The 19,241-nt window shown below is 32.1% G+C and overlaps 3 protein-coding genes across 3 annotated transcripts in view; all 3 read left to right on the top strand.

Annotated features, from left to right (window-relative positions):
• Positions 1-172: 172 nt before the first annotated feature.
• On the top strand, positions 173-883 carry LOC105619889 (Golgi SNAP receptor complex member 2). Its single transcript, XM_012201407.1, has 2 exons — positions 173-312; positions 385-883. The coding sequence occupies exons 1-2, from the start codon at positions 173-175 to the stop codon at positions 881-883; spliced, it is 639 nt and encodes a 212-aa protein (XP_012056797.1).
• A 2,978-nt stretch (positions 884-3,861) lies between these two features.
• Positions 3,862-6,758, top strand: LOC105619888 (ESF1 homolog). Its single transcript, XM_012201406.1, is given in 8 exon segments — positions 3,862-4,176; positions 4,178-4,538; positions 4,638-4,816; positions 4,993-5,100; positions 5,181-5,381; positions 5,478-5,697; positions 5,783-6,570; positions 6,645-6,758. Coding segments are annotated over 8 exon segments (2,286 nt in total).
• Positions 6,759-9,325: 2,567 nt separating this feature from the next.
• Positions 9,326-19,241, top strand: part of LOC105619887 — a 15,092-nt gene continuing 5,176 nt past the window's right edge. The window contains exons 1-2 of the mRNA XM_012201405.1: positions 9,326-16,043; positions 17,839-18,480. Coding sequence (XP_012056795.1) covers positions 9,326-16,043; positions 17,839-18,480 — 7,360 coding nt within the window. The remainder of the gene's footprint in view (positions 16,044-17,838; positions 18,481-19,241) is intronic.

The raw sequence follows: 19,241 nt of genomic DNA, 5'->3' as shown, positions 1-19,241 counted from the left end.
AAATAGCAACTCTGTAAATTTCATATTCCATGATTAATACACGTCATTGGTCGTTGCTGATGTGATCCAATGTGATCATATTTCGTAAATTTTTACTTGCGAAATGCGAATTTGAGATTATTTGGACACGAATTATTGACGTTAGCAATCAAATCTTTTTTGTGCAAACAAAATGGAGGCATTGTATCACCAAACCAATAAATTAATACAAGAAACGCAGCACATTTTTTCGCAGCTCGAGAGAAAGACATCCGACATGGATCTGCAGGAAGTGAGGCAAACTATCGAGGACAAAATCACTCTTATCAACAGGTAGTTAAAGTCAGGCATGATATTATTTAAAAATTGTTATTGGTTACCATTAAATTTATATGATTTGATCAGTAATTGCGAACGACTCGACGTACTATGCCTCAAGGGTCCAATGTCACAAAGGCAGAACAACAGAATGAGAGTGGATCAGCTCAAGTATGATAGTCGTCATCTCAGCGCCGCCTTGAGTTCCTGGTACAATCGCATGATGCGGCAACAGAGAGAGGAGGCAGAGAGGGAGGCTTTATTGGCCAGGAAGTTTACCACTAATGATCACGTGGACATCTTTATTGATCACACTGTGCAACATAATAACAGCTTGCACAATGCCGTCCATGGTATAGATGACCTACTGCACCAAGGCAGCAATGTTTTGGATAATTTAAGATCTCAGAGAATAACATTAAAGGGAGCTCACAAACGTTTGATAGACATTGGTAATACTTTGGGGCTTTCCAATACTACTATGAGGCTTATAGAGCAACGAGCTAAACAAGATGGATTTATTTTAGTCGCTGGTATGACCTTCACTTGTATAGTAATTCTCTTGGTGATAATTTATCTTACTTAGACTTTCCAAAGATTAGTATAATGTATTTGCGATTAATTGTAAATGATTATATCATTTATATATATTTGTTAGTTTTCATCACAATTGCTATCAATGCTTATGAAAAAGATAATAATCTTTGTAGCTATTTAAGGCTACAAAACTTCTTTTCTAAGGAAAATTTTACTTGAAATATACAGTATATGTAACATATATTATGGCATATAGAGTAAAAACTTCCTTGGAGAGGAAGTTTTGGAACGTAGCCTAAGATTATTTATTCAAGTATCAATTTATTGTAAGCTATAAGAATATTATGTATGTAAATATAGATACTAAATGATTATAAATTAAATTTTTTTAATGTTATTTACTATATTTGTGCTAAAGTACAACGTATTTGTATTTTTTATTGTAAAATCAGTGTTGATAGTATTTATTGTACATTTATATTTAGCAACGATTGTTGAAGTTTTCTCGAATGTTATATTAATAAAGTTCATATTTTTAATGGAAAAATATGAAAAAGTTCTAATAATGCCATCTAATAATAAGGATATAATTTATATGTAAGTAATATACATTGATCTACATATTAGCTGTATGCAAGAAGTATTTTGTTATTTTATTCTTTATAAATTTCTTTTAGTAATTTCTTTAAATATTTATTATAAAATGTGCAATCCTGTATTTCCTCATTTTTTCAGAATTTCTCTTTTTTGTTAAAATCTAAGAATTCTATTATGTTAATAAAATGTAGACGAGTGCAAAAGTGAGAACGAAAAAATAGCTCAAAAGTAGACACAGATCGGTATTTATAATCTATTCTTATTTCAAAATTGTCTTTAGTAATGTACGACGCTAATGCAGCCATCTGAGGATGCACTCCCATGGGATGCGAAACTGCAGAACGTTCTAATTGATCGTGGTTTTATTCCGTCGATTTCATTCCGCTAAAATGTGTTTTCCTATGTCCCATAAAACGGAATTTCCGGAATACGCAATTAGCGCACCAATCACAATAGATTTTCCCATAGAGCACTTTAGATCCATCGGAATAGTGTTTAGCATTGGCTCACATTGATTGCGTATCCATAAGTTCCATTCAATGAGACATAGGAAAATGAATTCCTGCGGATCGGAAATCATATACAGTAAAAGTAAAAAGTATTCGTACAAGGAAGTTTATAAAAAGTCTTATTTGTAGAAAATAAATAAATAATTAATTAGCAATTTTATGCAATGAATATATTTTGTTCTTACATTAATAAATGAACTTCGCAAATATTCTTGATTTTCTCGACTGTATGAATACTTTTTGAGCATCCAAACAATATAATTTTTAATTTTCATTTATTTTTCAGATAATATATTTTCTATAATTAATACACATCTTTTTGGTATATATAATTTTAAGAAACATAAGTTCGCATTGCGTGAAATCCCCACATATTTTTGCACTTAAAATGAGATAGATATATATTTGGTTTTGAAAAGAGAGAAAGATCGAAAATGCCGAGTACAAAAAAGTGCGAGCAACGCGACAAACCTATATCTATAGACCTATACAGTCTACTTTATTCTTTATGAATAAATTGTTAATCAGCAAGAAGTGATCATCAATTAAACGTCGAATCGACATCAAATTGGTATTGAAATCATCGATATTGATTCAACTCATTTCTCGCTGATTAAATATTTATTATACTTTTTAAAAATAAATTTTTTTTATTTTCTCTGTACGAACACTTTGCACTCACTGTACATATAGAGCCATTACTTCGACTTCGTTTTGTGTATCTATTTTGATTTTGATTTACATTTTCGCCTTTCTGTATACTATATATACGATTTCGTGTTCTGATCATATTGACTTCCGTATTTATCTGGAGACTATATAGCGTTTTCCACTAGGAAAAAACTGCAGCACCAGCGCCGTCTTCTCTCTAGTGTCGCTCTCTAGTGCTAGGTTAGGGGCTCCGCACAATAAAAGGAACAGGGAACAGAGAACAGAGAATAAAAATTTCAATCTATCAGAAACTATATATTCCACAATACATGATTTCTGATAAGTTGAAATTCTTATTTTCTGTTCTCTGTTTCCTTTTATTGTGCGGAATCCTTTAAGATGAAAATTGCATTAGTGAAGTAATAGTGCAGGTTTAGTGCGATTCAATGGAACATGTTATTAAACATCTATTTTATTGTCATCCATTTTATAACATCCCTAAAAATATGTATATAACTATGTTCAAATTTAAATTACTTATTTTACAATATTCTGATTCATTTATTTATTTAAAACATTTTTTTTAATTAAATTTTACATTTCAAGAGTTTTAAACGTCAAAATGTCATTGCATAGCTATTATTAGAAACATTGAAATTAAACAATATCATTATTATAACATTAATTACAATAATATCATAACATAATATACTTTAGCACAAATACAACTTCAATTTTAACTTGCATTGATCTCTATTGACTTCAAAGACACTGGCCTAGTTTCCACCGAAAAACATTTAAACTATAGTTGGTTGACATTCTGATCCGGCTTAAACCCTCGATGGAAACTAGGCCATAGATAGCTTGATATGAGTCTAAAATTTAGCATAAGATACTTATCATTATTGTTTTTTTTTCTATAACCTAGCTAATCCTTACCTAGTTTAATTAAATCCATTTTAAGTGTCGGAGACATGTGCTTTTCGAGTTAATTAAACGAGAACTCAGAAGATTAAAGTCATATTAATTTTATTTTAAAGCTGGGCAAAATTATGTAAAAGGCATCAGATTATCAATAGAATTAAAAACTAATCATCATATAACTTCAAGGAGAGATTGAAGGTACACAGTTTTGATCAAATTGCTCCACAAAAAAAAATCAAAGACAAGTGTAAGAGTGTAATTTTTCTGTATATATTACATTTCTATATACAAAATTTTGGAATTGAATTATTACATTTGTATAGACTAACTAACAATATCAATAATAATGGACGAAATGCTGAAAGACGCGCGTTTCGCGCATATTGTGAGAGATCCAAAGTTTCGTCGCATTCCCAAAGCTGAGAGGAAAGTGAAGATTGATCGTCGATTTAAGGGTATGTTTAAGGATGAAAAGTTTACCGTGAAGTACACCATTGATAAGCGCGGTAGACCTATTAATCAAACCACCACCGAAGATCTTAGAAAATATTATGATCTGTCGAGCAGCGAAGATGAAGATGCATCTGTGTCATCTGCAACTAAGAAAGACAATGAGAAGAAAGTAAAGGATATCAAGGAGAAGAGAAAGAATAAAAAAAAATACTGTGAAGGAAATCGAATTAAAAACTGAGAAAGATTTCTCAGATAAAAGAAACAAAAATAAGAAGAACAAAGGTGATGGTTTATCAAGCCAGAAAAATTTTTTTGAGCTGAAAACAAAAGAGAAATCTCCTGATGAAGATGAATCTTCAGATAGTGAGACTGAATCTGTTCAAAAAGAATTTTCTCAAGCAGAGCTAGATGAAAATAATAAACAGCTTTATAAAACAAGGAAAAATGAAAATGGTAGACTTACAAATGAAATTAAAGAGAAACTGAGGGATCTTACTGTAAATTATGCTAGAGGTGAAGGTGTTTTGTTAAGTGACAGTTCTTCAGAAGAAGAATCATTTGAAGCTAGTGGTAAAATATTATTTGTTATCTTATATATCTTATATATTTTATATATCTTATATATATCTTGATTGTATTTAAATAATTACAGAAATAAATCTTTTTTAGATGCCGAGGAAGAGATTGAGCATAATTGGGGTGAACTGGATAAAGATGCCGAAACAACAGATGAGATCACATGTCGATTAGCTATTTGTAATATGGATTGGGATAGAATACGTGCTGTGGATTTAATGATTTTGTTAAATTCATTCTTACCCAGTAGTGGACTCATCCATTCAGTTACAGTAATGACTAAAATAATTAATATTACACATATATATATATATATATATATTTCTATATATTTTATATATTTAATTAAAGATATATATATTTAATATTACAAGAAATTATAATATATAGTCATTGTAATTAATAATAATAATAATATAATCATACTGGATATATTTACTTATTTCAGATTTATCCATCAGAATTTGGTCTGCAGCGAATAAAAGAAGAAGAAATTAATGGACCATCAGAGCTGAAAAATGAAGCTATTGAAAATGAAGACGAAATTGAAGATGATGTATGAAATAATGATTTTCTGTGTGTGTGTTTTTATAGTATTTTCTTATTAACAATTATATTGATTTCTTTTTTTCTTAGAATGAAGAAGGTTCGAAATACCACATGGAGAAGTTGAGACAATATCAATTGAACCGATTGAAATACTATTATGCTGTTGCTGAATTTGATTCCGCAGAAACGGCAAACAAAGTATACACGGAGTGTGACGGTATTGAATATGAATCGACTGCAACTAGATTAGACCTTAGATTTATATCTGATGATATGACATTTGATCAGGTATCTCTTAAAATCATATATTTATACATGTTACATCAAAAGTTTATTAAAATATGAAGAATCATATAAGTTTCATGTATGAAATGTTTGTTAAAGGAACCTGAAGAGATATGTACTGAGATACCTGAACCTATCAAGTATCAACCACGACAGTTTACAACAACGGCATTGCAACAAGTTAAAGTCAAGTTAACATGGGATGAAACAAATCCAGATAGACAAGAGTTTACACAGAAATTAAATACAGGAAACCTACAGGATATTGATGAAAACGATATACAAACATATTTGGCAAGTGGTAGCGAGGATGACTCAGGTACGATGCTATTTTATTTTGTATATGTTGTTATTTTGTGTCAAATTTAAATCTACACATACACTCTTATTATATTATTTTTCAGATACAGAAAAAAAGAAAGACTTAACTGAGAAAACAAATGATAATTTAGATAAAGAATCAGAAACAAATGATCTAATCGGAAAGTACAAATCTTTACTTAAGACTATTGAAGAAGAAGAAGAGGCAAAGAAAAACAAAGATGTAGAATTAGAATTCTCATGGGGTTTAGGCACCAAAGAAAAAGTTGAAAAGTTAGTGCAAGAAAGAATGAAAAATAAAGAAGAACTTACACCTTTTGAACAATATCTAGAGAAACGCAAGGCGAAAAGAAAAGCTAAGAGAGAAGAAAGGAAAAAGTCTAAAGAAGAAAGTCAGAAAAGCGATTCGGAAGATTCTGTGCCATCTGATGTAGATATGAATGATAAATATTTTACGGACGAATTAAAAAATAATAAATTATCCCATAAAAAAGAAACGAAAAATAATGAAGCTGATGTTAGTTCATTGAATGAGCAGGAAAATAGTCGACATGAAGCTGAATTGGAGTTACTTCTGATGGATCAAGACGAAGATGGTAAAAAGCATTTCAATATGAAACAGATTGAAGAAAATGCAACTATGTCGAAATCCAAACGAAAACGTCTTAATAAAAAGAAAAATATGCAAGAAGAAGCGAAAGAGGATGATTTCGAAGTTAATGTTAAAGATCCAAGATTTACTGCTTTGTTTACATCACATCATTTCAATATCGATCCTGCGGATCCGCATTATAGAAAAACAAAAGGTACAGAAGCATTAATTAATGAGAAATTGAAGAGAAGAGCTAGAAATGAAGTACACACAGAAAACGTAAGTGAAAGATTTTATTTTATTAACAGCGATTTATACATTTTTTCCTATAATGCATATCGAAACAATTTCAGGACAAACAATTTAAAAAGCCAAAAACAGATGGAAAATTGCCAACAGAATTACAAGCTCTAGTTAAATCTGTTAAGAAAAAAACACAAAATATCACACAGCCAATAAAAAGATAAGGTAATTATCTTTGTATTAATAACAACAGTTAATAAGAAAGTTATGCTTTTTATATATTAATAAAGGAATTGTATTTTTAATTTAAGAGATAATTCTTTTTATTTTACAATTTATGTTATGAAGTATAGAATTTCATTATTGCGTTATTTATTTAAAAATGATAAATTTTTATGGTAATTATTATTATAATTGCTACTAACAAATAATAAATTAACTAAAATTGTGTATAAAAATTATATTTTTATAAATATAATGTATATACAGAGCTCCGAATTTAAATGGTTAAACTTCGGGAGTGCAAGGAAATCGATAAACTAAGAAAAAAGAAATCCTTTAAAGACATCTTCGTTTTTGTTTCGTTTTAAAGAAAATCGCAAAAAGAAATAAAACATAATTTATTGTTGTACTTATTCATTACTTATTCATTTATTTATTCATGTTGTCACTTTCTTAATGTAAATATTGTTCAAAATGTTGATCTCTTGCAACAATGCAAACATTTAGTATGGACAGTTTGTGTTGCAGCCAAATACTGATTTGATATTTGTGCACTGCAATTATAATTCGGTCTCTCAATTGCTTTCTTGAGTTGACTGGCAATGAATAAACTTTCTGCTTCAGGGCCTCCCACACAAAGAAGTTCACAATTTTACTTGCAAATTTTCTCTTAACGGGTATAATGAAATGAAAATGATCCTATTTCTTGCAGCCTATTAAAAGGATATTGGAATGAACAATTATCGACATTATAGTTGCATAAAAATCTTCGAATTGAATTGATTGAACGGAATAAGAAATCCTTTTATAGGATTAAAGTAAACGCAAATTTAGGAGATGGTGCAGTGTATTTTACATTAAAATCGAAAAAAGTTAAGTAAGTTTTTAAGTAAATTTTTTTTCGATTTTAATATAAAGTTCATGAAACTTTATCCTTAGAAAGTGAAAAGTAAAAAATCTCCATTAACTTCCATAATTAAAATATTCACTTTTCACTTATCATCCTAGAAAAAAAGTTTCAACAGTTGATTGATACTCAGAAATGTGAACAAATAAAAACGTTGTCGGAGAGAAATCTGAAGGTACCATTTCATGCAGCTAATGAAAGCTGGCGTTTTACTTCTATTCTATTAATTTTCATATCCAGCAAAGTTACGCTCAAAATTCAATATTGTTTAACTATACAGGGTGAATCAGAGTCGTTGAACCAGCTTTTTACCCTATGAGAAAATAATTGACTGTACATGGTATAATTCAATTAGGTATGACTCTGATTCATTCTGTATATGAGTGCATTCAGAAGAATATGTCAATCAGATGAAAGAGTTCACTGATATTAATTGAATTAAAAGTTAAGTTAAAGAAAAAAAATAATTGAAAAGTTAAAAGTTAAATTTGTTTTATTTCATGATTTCAAGTTAACTTTTTTTTAATTAAAAACTAAAATTAAAAACTAAGTTAAAAAGTTAAAAGTCTAAAATGTAACTAATAAATGAAGTTAAAATTAATTAACTTAACTTTTAACTTTTTAACTTAGCATTATTCAACTTTGATTATATTATGTATATTGTATTATTTTGTATTTTTTGTTGGAAACTCTTAAAATTGTATACACGTATAATATGTGCGAGACAATTTGCTCCCAAAATGAAGTATATTATCATACTTGTATAAAGGGAAATAATATTTATGTTGACGAAAATTTATATTTTTATCCAGAATGTGGTGAGTATTACTAATATTTCTTTATTTTGTAAGTAATGTTGTAACACTAATATTATAACGTACAGAAAACGGAAAAATAATTTGCAAGAATTTGTTGGATGATGCGGAGATTGTGAATGAAGATCACTCAGATCCCAAATCAAGACACCCAGTCTTTTTCATATATCAAACTTCATATAGTAATGTCTATGTTTTTGTAGTTTTTCCCATTAAATTATTACATGGGTAGACAACAATCAATATCAATTTTGATTATTCATATATATTTGCAAATAAATTAATTACGTATACGTAATTTTTGGACAATTTCATTACATTACTATCTGCACGCATGTGCACAGAGCATAACATACTAGGGAATTTTTTTAAACCACCGTTGTGTTTCGACTTAAGTTGGCGTCAGTATTTTAGTAAATGTTTTACGATTTGGCAAAATATATTTTCAAAACCGTAAAGTGTGGATGCTTGCGTATTGATCCCGTCTGTCTGAAAGTTAGATAGGCGAACAACCGGGATAGGATATCTCTTCCTACGTTATAATCTATTTGTGCAACACGTGTAATTTATCGGGACCGATTCGCGCACAAGTGCAGAGAGATATTGGTTATGTTCGCTGTTTGGGTGAAAACAAATTGAAGAGCGATGTAGCGGTAAGTAAGACGGGTCATTCGCGCTAATATTGCAGAAACCTTAACGCACGGTGCACTTGCAGTAACGAGGCATACCCGGTTTGTACGCGTGGAGATTTGTTCACGATCAATTGGAACGAAAAAGTCCGCATAAATGTACGGCGGCAACGGCAGCAGCAGGTGCAACGACGTCCCCTGCACGGAACATCGAAACAATGTCCGACGGTTCTAAAATGGGCCTATTTGGCTCGAAGGACCGGAATCAGGAACAAAAAGAGAAATCTTCCAAGGACAACTCCCCATCCCGTTATGCACCATATGGCGTTGACAGCGATACCGAAACATATGATACCGAGGCCCTGAGCATGATGGATATCAACGATATCATCGGCGTACAATCCGGTGAACAGATTGGTGATTCAACTCTAGAAAGTGAAATCGCTGCTCTTTCACAGATTATTACAGAATCAAAGGTAGAACCGACCTTACAGGAGAGCTTAAAGCCAATAACGCAACATAGTTCTACGATACCGAGTCCTACTTCTAGTACTGTTTGTATCACAAGCACTGATAATATTGATATTCCTAATGCCGAATCCAGTATTGTGTCTGAAAAATGTACAGATAGCATCCATAAACTGCAGCAAGGAATGTCTGATCTTGCCTGTGAAAGTAAGACGCAAGCAGAATCATCAATTACTACAAAACAAAGTGTTTCAGAGAATACAGAAATGGACCTTATAATTAAAAGTGATGAAGCTTCTGACGTAAATATTAACCAAGACACTATAGTATCTCCAGATAAAGTTGGTGATACATCCACAGTTTATACAGCAGAATCTATTTGTACATTGTCTTCCAATAACAAGTCACACACTGAGATTAATTCCTCAACTGTCACGTTAAATGATGATACTGTACCGGAAACTGCCACAGAGAAAAGTGTTGTTGAAAAGACAGAGGATAAAACTGTTGACAAAATAATTGACAGTCAAAATGAAATCAAAAGTGACATAAGGCCTATGATAACAGTTGGTAACATTAGCAAGAGTTTACAACTAATAGGAGAAGCATATAATTCTGAGGATTCAGAGGAAACGGATGTGAGCGACTTGCCAAAAGAGACTGCGTCACTTTTTAAAGAAACTCTATTGCCGGATGTTTCTCCAAAACAGCACAAGGAAGACAATTCTGAAGCAACTGATATATTGGAGCAAACTACTGAAACGTCTTCAAAGTTAAATAATACTGCAGATGCGACTATTTCAGAAGAATTAAATGCAAAAGTAGAAAACGTAGACAGTAAAATAGAAGATTCAAATATAAAAGAGTCCGAAGATTCTAATTGTAGTAAAACATCGCAACAAGTTTTAGAAATACAAGAAAATACTGATGATGCATCAAATAAAATAGCGGAATGTATCAATAATGATGTATCGAGTCACATACAAAGTAAAAATAATACTGAAATAGAAATGGATATAACTGAAGAAACAGTATTAGAACATCAATTTTCCAATGAAATTTCTAAGGAAACTGATTTATTTATTAATACATCCACTGTATCGACAATGGAATTAACTGAAAGTACAGACAAAAATAAGGAAAATATTGAGATAGAATTAAGTATATCAACAGTTGCCGAAATAGGAAAGCAAGATAATTCTACAACTTTTAGTGAAAAAGAGACGCCAAATGCAGGAAAAGTAAATGATAATTGTCCTATTATTGATGATGCAAAAGAATGTACAAAAGATATACTTGACTGTGAAGCTAGAGATGTTTCCGTATCTACAACTGAATCTCAGGAATCTACTTTAACTGAAATGTCTGATAAGGAATTAAATATGATAGAAGTGACAAGTAAAAATAATAATTGTCAGGAAGCAGATGTTATTAATAAAATTTGTCAGAAAACACACGATGTTTCAGTAAAAACTAAAATTAATGATGATTCTCAAGAAACAGCTTTTATACAAGAGATTGAAAGAACTGCTACAACTTCCAATACTCAAGATAATATGGATGTAGTCAAGAAAACATCTGTGCCAATGAATAAAAATACATTTCAAACTGCATCAGATACAGCTAATAAAGAATTAATTTTAAATGAAGATACATCAACAAATCATTCAGATATTGAAGAAAAGAATGCAATGGATACACAACCTATAGATAGTCATTTATTAAATGAAGAAAATTCAGATTTGTGCTTTAAAAATTTAACAATACAAAATGATTCAACTATTAATGATTCTGAAAAAACAAATGTTTGCATGCAAGAAGATGTTCTTGGGCAAACAGATGAAACATTAACTCCAGTTGAATATGACAAATCTATTAAACAATTTCCTTTTATGTCAGAAAAATCTGAAATTGATGATACTGCATCTAATGAATTCGAGGAATTACATTCTGCTCCAATCTCGTGTGATAATTCAAGTAACATAATTGAAAATATAAGCAAATTTGAAGTTGAAGAAATAGAAGATGTAGAAAGGAAGATATCTGAAGCGATATCACTCTCTAAGGATGAAGATGAAACTTCAATGAAAAACAAATCAGAAAAAACGCTTGATCAACCTGAATGTATTCAAAAAGAAGTTAGTTCATCTGTGCAGATAGAAACTAAGTTAACTTCGGAAAACACATCTGCTAATGTATTATTAGAGAATGATACAAATTCATCATTGACTGAAAATTTAATTGTTTCAGAAGATGATGTAACAGATTACGTGTGCAATAAAATACAGAAAGAAGATACAGTCATGAAAAATATTACTGAGATATCGTTGAATGAGGCAGCAATAAAAGTATCAGAATTAAATGAAGAGGAAATTAAAGAAATTGAAAAAGAAAAAAGTCATAAAATAAATTCAGATTTGGAATTGATAATTTCAGAAGTAGATATCCGAACAAATCAAAAGGATATCAATTTACAAGATGATGAAGATAAAAAATCGGGCGAAAAACCTGTAAAAATATCTGTGGAATCGAAAGAATCGATCGATAATGTAACACCGATAATCGAGGAGAATGTGAAATCAATCATAGATGAATCCACTGATGCCAATTTAAAAGAGGTACAATCGAATGTAATTGATATTTCTTTATTACACGAAAGCTCGAACGAAAATCTGAATGCCGAAAAATCAACGGAGAAACTGTCTCAAGATTCGGAAAGTATAGATACTCCAGCTACTGCTCAAACTATAGACACTTTAGAGGGATTTTTGGATATAACTCTTATGTCGGACAACGAAAACTCTTCATTAAAGGATATAAAAACTGAAGATAAAGTCCTAATGGAAGAAATAGTAAATAAAAATATTGATATGGATCTGTTATTAGATCAAGCAAATCAAAGCGAAGCAACCATGACGCAAAATTCAGACTACATAACAAACGTGATTGCTAGTTGTTTGACAAACAGAGATAATGAAATGAGCGAAGCTAATATCAACATATCAAGTAATGATAAAATTACCGAAAACGAGGATAGTAGCTTAAAAATGAACGAAGACATGAGTATGGTAAATGAGACGGCGGATAACGAAAAGATAATAGAAGAATCTCTTGAAACGGATAGCAATTTGCAACAGAATGATTTGGACATGGATTTCGAAAGCAACCGATTAGAGACAGTCGATTTGGAGGAAAGTGAAGCGAAGCTGGAATTGTCGCAGGATATTTTGCTGGAGGGCGTGAGTGAAAATCTTTCCCAACATGCTGATACTCCTATCGTCATCGAGAATTCGCAGTCGAGTTCGGAAATCTCTGAATTAGAGTCTGCGGTAAAATTCTTACAAGAATCCGAAGAGCAGACGATAGACTCTTTGGTACTGTCACCGAAAATGGTGGAGAGTGTCGTCGAGGATATAACGAAGCAGGCAAACGCGGAGCTTTACGTGTCCGATGAAATTGATAATTATGCGAACGCCGAATCCGAATTGGAGCATCTGAAAGACACTGCGGATGCTATTTCCATCTCGGAAGCCGAGATCATATCAGAGGCAGCTAAGTTGGAAAACGAGCGGAAATTCGCAACACAAATGCAAAACGTTCCCAGTATCATTGTGAAGGACACCGAAGAAGAGATAAATGAGACAGAAGCTTGCACATATTCGAAGACATCGTCTGATACGGCTTCTGTCGCAGATAGTTCCTTGAATACACAAACAGTCACACGTATGAAACAATTACACGAAGGAAAAGAAATTGTAACCATTCAATCGTTGCTCACAGAAAGTATTCCGGAAAGTGAGCTGATTCCAGGAATGTCAATATTGGAAGAACGACTGATGGAACCACCGAAGATCGAAATACCTATTCTGGATTCGGCTAAAGTGTTGGAATCTTCCATTAGTCCTAACGATAATCTTCTCATACCGAAGGATGCGAGAACTATCGCGTATTCGAGGATGTTGGAATCACCAAAATCGATTGACAAAATTGAATCGAAAGGCGCCGACACGCCACGTAAAGATTCTGAGAAGCACTCAGATTTCGAGAATGTTGGTTCGCCAAGAATAATCCTGAAGATTGCAAAATCGGCGATCACGGACTGCAGTGAACCGCGATCGCCGAAGAGTCCAAAGATTCGATCAGCTACGAATTCGCCGAATCCGGACGATAGTCCGGGTCAGAAGTTAGGAAAGATTAAATTGAAGTTATCGAAGGGAGGCCACCCCTCTATAATATCTAACGAGAATCTGGACGAAGTCAATCAGTGGCACACTGACAACACATCGTCGTTATCTCCTATCGGCATGAAAATTAAACTGTCCAAATCCGGTGACGCTTCAATCGTGGGTACAGAGAAACACGAAAGTCTAGATGATTCAAAGGAGACAAAATATAAAATTGAAGAGCCGAAAAGAACGGATTCTCCGATCGGTATGAAGATAAAGCTATCCAAGTCTGGAGATGCTTTGATCATCTCCGATTCCAGACAACAGGATACCAAAGAATCTCTTACAAAGCATAAAGAAAAATTAGAGATACCACAAGGAAGTCCAAAAAGAACAGAATCTCCGATCGGCATGAAGATCAAGCTCTCCAAAACTGGTGACGCTTCTATTATTCAAACTGACAGGCAAGAATCTTTAGAGGAGCATAAGGAAATTACACAAAAGCGAACCGATTCTCCAATTGGCATGAAAATTAAACTGTCAAAGACTGGTGACGCTTCTATCGTATCTCCGGACATTCCTGAAGACTTCACGAAGATAAAGGAAAAGCAGGATTATTCGGAACTACCGAAAAGAACCGAATCTCCAATCGGAATGAAGATAAAACTATCCAAGTGTAAAGGTGGTGCATCTATTATTTCTGTAGACAATGCTGAAGATACAAGAGATAAATTGGAGATACCCGATCCACCTAAGCGCACTGAATCACCACTTGGTATGAAGATAAAGTTATCCAAAACCGGAGATGCATCTATTATACATTCCGAGGTCACAGATGATGTTAAAGAAATAAAATACAAAGACAAATCTGAAATGTCGCAAGACACTGTCAAAACATCTGAATCTTCTGGAATCAAGATCAAGATGAAGACAGGCGAAGCAACATCATCAGGCTCGCCAGATGTTGCTGAGGAGCAAGAGATATTCCAAGCCTCCGAATCATCAACAGGTGGCATTCCGAGAATCAAAGTATCCAAATCTGGGGATACATCGATTGTTTCTAATAAAACGGAATCGACTGAAGATTCAAGATCACGGGAGAGTCAGGCAGAAGCATCAAAGAGAACAGAATCTCCACTTGGTATGAAAATCAAACTGTCCAAGAGTGGTGATGCTTCTATTGTGCAGAGCGAGGCTATAGCTGAAGAGCATCAAAATAAGATTACTCGTGTGTCCGATACGGAATATTCAAAAGGTGGCGACTCATCTCTCGGGATGAAGATCAAGCTATTCAAGTCAGGTGATGCTTCAGTAGTTGAGACACCTTCCAGTTCTTCCGAAAAGAAAGACAAGCAACAGAGACGCAGAGATACCGCCGAATCGCCGCTGGAGATGAAGATCAAATTGTCCAAAACTGGTCACCCAACTATTGTAGCATGCGATAATCACGGAGAGTCCTCCATGCCCAAAGGTAAGGATCCAGCAGCTCTGGATGCAGCAATGAATTTTTCTCATAGGTATATAGAGCACGCTGCAGCGCATAAGGAATCCACATTGAAAATCCTCAAGACTAGCAGTCACCATCCGTCTATTCTGCAGAGCAATCGTTCTGAACTGACGATTGAGCCAGTGCAAGTGCAGAGCAGAAAGCAACCAGCAGAAAATGTCCAGCAGCAAATCGAAATATCACCCAAGCGTAAAGATGTAACGATCTCTCCAGTTGAGAACAAAAAATCTAAGCTGGAGACGCAACTCTCACAGATCTTGCCGGAGGTTACCATCCAACCAGTATTGTGTCGGGATCAGAAACAACAACAACAGCAACAGCAGCAGCTGTTGTTCGATCCTAAAACGAGTCTAATCAGTCGACAGCAGATGAATGTGATCAACCAGGAAATCAGTATCACACAAGTACGGCCAGACAGTGCTTCTGACAAGTTTAAGGATACGTGCAAAAATTCACCAGGTGGATTGTCGGATTGCGAGATCATCGAACATCGTCCAGAACTGATAATTGTCAATGAAAATTCGAACTCCAGCCAAGATGTTGTCATTATAGAGGAAGTGACCCCTAACAGAATAGCCGATATCAAGGTGCCAAAAAAGAGAGGAAGACCACGAAGAAATCCCGCGGCACAAGTTCAGCAGTCTCCACAAATGCTGATGTCTAGAGATCCCCTAGCCCTGGACGAAATGCAGCAAGTTCCTGCGCAACAATTTGAACACAGGGAAAATGAGAGACCTAAGAGAACCTGCAGAAACCAGAAAAGTTACGCTCCGCCTAAAAGAGGTAGAGGACGAGGTCAGTTTCTTTTATAATTAATATTAATACATGAGTAAAGTGTAAGTATTTAATTTTAGAAATTGATAGATTCACATTGCGAGAAATAGAAAAATAACTATGCTATAAAGTATTCGCGAAAGTACTCAAATATTATATTTACATTTGAAATATTTACATTATAGTTAAAGATAGTTAAAAATTGTAAATAAAAAAAATATGAGATAAATTATCATTGATAATTTAACATATTAATAAATTTAACATATTAATTATTTTAAATATTTTAATTATTTTAATTATTCTATAATACATCTAATTAATATATTAATTTATAATTTAATTATATTTATTACTTAATTTATTAAATTAAAAAAAAATAGATTCTTTAATAATCCGTAAGAAGATTCTTATCTATGTAAAGAGCAATTTTAGAGATGCAAAAAATGTTTCAATGAACTTATATAGTTCAATAGAAAATCAAGATAAATCATAAATATAAGAAGAATTCTAAACTCAATCGAAATAAATCAATAAATATTGAAAAATATCTTTATGAGCCGACACAAGATGACAGTGTACATATAATTTATTCTATTAAACGAAATATTTTACTATACCATTTTTATCCAAAATATCAGAAAGAACAAAAAGATGTTTTAAGATTCCTGACATTAATATGCCATATAAACACATTAATAAATCATGGGAATTCATTAAAATATTTAAGCATAAGCTTCCCATTATGTCACATATTAATGTAGTACAAAATTGAATGCAAAGATCGTGATGCGTCTTATGTAAGACAAACAAGTAGAATTTTAAAAAAGAGAATTAACGAGCATAGAAATCACACATTGGAATACGACACAACGATTTGTGATTACGGAGCATAGATTGGAAAATTCACACGGTTTCGACTGGGACAATATCAACATTTTTTATGAGGTCATATTTTACAGAAAAGACTAATTTTAGAAATGATACATATATATAAACAGACGAATAGTCTGAAACTTATAAAATGACACGGACTTTTAGACTCTACATATTTTTATTTATTATGACTTGTTGCTTTCTTCTCTTCTTGATCGTACATTTCTATATTACTGTCTTTACTTCTGTAATACTGTCTCATTACATTCTTAGCTCTTAGTCTGACAGTGCTTCAAATATATTCCACACATTTACATTTAAGTGTTGATGATTATCTTTAAAACTTATTTTATATAATAATGTTTTAATAAATGTTTAATAAAACATATTGTTTTATTATTTAGTAAATTTGCCAGTTTGATGTCATTCTGTTATTGGGCTAAATATATTTGAGGAGTTATGCGCAATATCACCGATCTAATATTCTTACGTTCATCAATTAATCTGATTATAGAATGATTCAATACATTTGTAAGATTATTTAGTTACCTGCGTTTATATTTCATTTTATTATGTATAAAGATAATTGACACTATTTATTGTATTATACTGAAGAGGACTCGAATCAAGGGTCGAAATATATAGATATATATAGATATGTAGATATGTAAATAAAAATTTAAAAATAATAGCAAAACACTGAAAAACTTTCTCTGATAGGAAATGTCTGCATCATCTTTTTGCGAAATTGATTGAAAAAGGGATAGGAAGAAAAAGATACAGAGTATAATGAGACTATACAGTCAATAAATAATTTTATAGAAAAAAATGAATAGAAAAAAAAAGACATAATTTCCACTCCAATACCTATTTATATTTTAATATCTCAATCATTTTTCTTTTTAACAGGAAACATTATTTTTTTCTTTGTTGTATCTAGGTCGCGGTAAACGCAAACTAGATAACATGGAACCTCAAGTTGGAAAGAAGGCTCGTGTAGATCAAGATTTAGACGCTATAGAAGCTTCGACAATGGCTGTCATTACTATAGACGAAACACCAGCACAACAAGAGTCACTTCGAAAATCATCAGAACAACTGTACAAAGCGCTGAAACAACCGCCCATAGATCGTAAAAATATAAGTTCCACATTAAGTCGCAAAGAAGAAAAGGGGAAAAAAGATTGTAAAGCCTCGAACTCTGAGATCGTGACATTAGACCCTGCCAGGTTGTCGGATGTTCAAGAAGATGCGAAGAAGGCATCTACGAGTCAGAGTCCATTGGTCTCGAAAGTTGACGAACAGCCTAAAAAACCGACCTTAGAAATCGTCTCTGAGAAAACGCAGAAGTCAGCAGCAAAACATGCTGAAAATAAAGGTAAGATGTCAGACGGGATTAAAGAGATACCTGTACCTCCCGGACATTCGAATTGGCTGACGCCAACGTCAAAGAAGCAAGCAGATTCAACAGCCATTAGAGGTGAAACAGTGTCGACGGTACAAGTGATCGATGAAGAAACAAGAATGAGCGCCGAATCCGGCTCAAGATCCCAAACACCAGCTAGAAATATACCAGCACCAAGTATGTATTTACATTAATATTAACACATATATATTGTTATTGTAATACAATAAATAAATATTATGCAATGTTAAAAATAATAAACAGTCATAATTAATATAGTGATTTAACGTTATTATTTCATTGTTTTATTTTAAATTTCATATTTTGTGTTATATATTGTATAGAGAATGTATTAGTATATTTTAATAATATAACTTAATATTTTTTTGTATATATTGATGTTACATTGATATTTATATGATTGTATTTCTATTTATCTATTTCTTTTTTCTTGTTTATACTTTTTATTTGTATAAAATCTTTATATTGAAAAACTAATCTCTAACTCTTGTGTTTAATTAAAATCTGATTAAAAATGTAACTTTATAAAGAATTACAAAGTTATATTTTCATTAATAGTATTTATTTGTAATATGTAAATGGAATTATATTAAAATAATATAATTTTTATATTAATAATATAATTATACATAATTGCTTTTAAAAGAATCTCTAGAAAAAATATTTTTATTTTAGTTGAAGAGTTGAGTTGGTTGAATGTATTGGTACACATCCAAAACTTCAAGCTGGCTAAAAATAGATCTTTTCTTGTGGCATAAGATATCTCTCAAGTAACTAAATACGAAATTGTAATAATGTGCTCAAATATGAGACAGTGTACATTATTTCTTTTATTTGCAATATGTGTTGTAATTATGTTGTGTTTAGCAGCGCTAAAAACGCTCATATTAATTCGTATATCATTTATATAAATATAT

This window comes from Atta cephalotes (genome assembly GCF_000143395.1).
Source record: "Atta cephalotes unplaced genomic scaffold scaffold00023, whole genome shotgun sequence".
Taxonomy (NCBI): Eukaryota; Metazoa; Arthropoda; class Insecta; order Hymenoptera; family Formicidae; genus Atta; species Atta cephalotes.
This window is presented reverse-complemented; position numbering and strand designations above follow the sequence as displayed.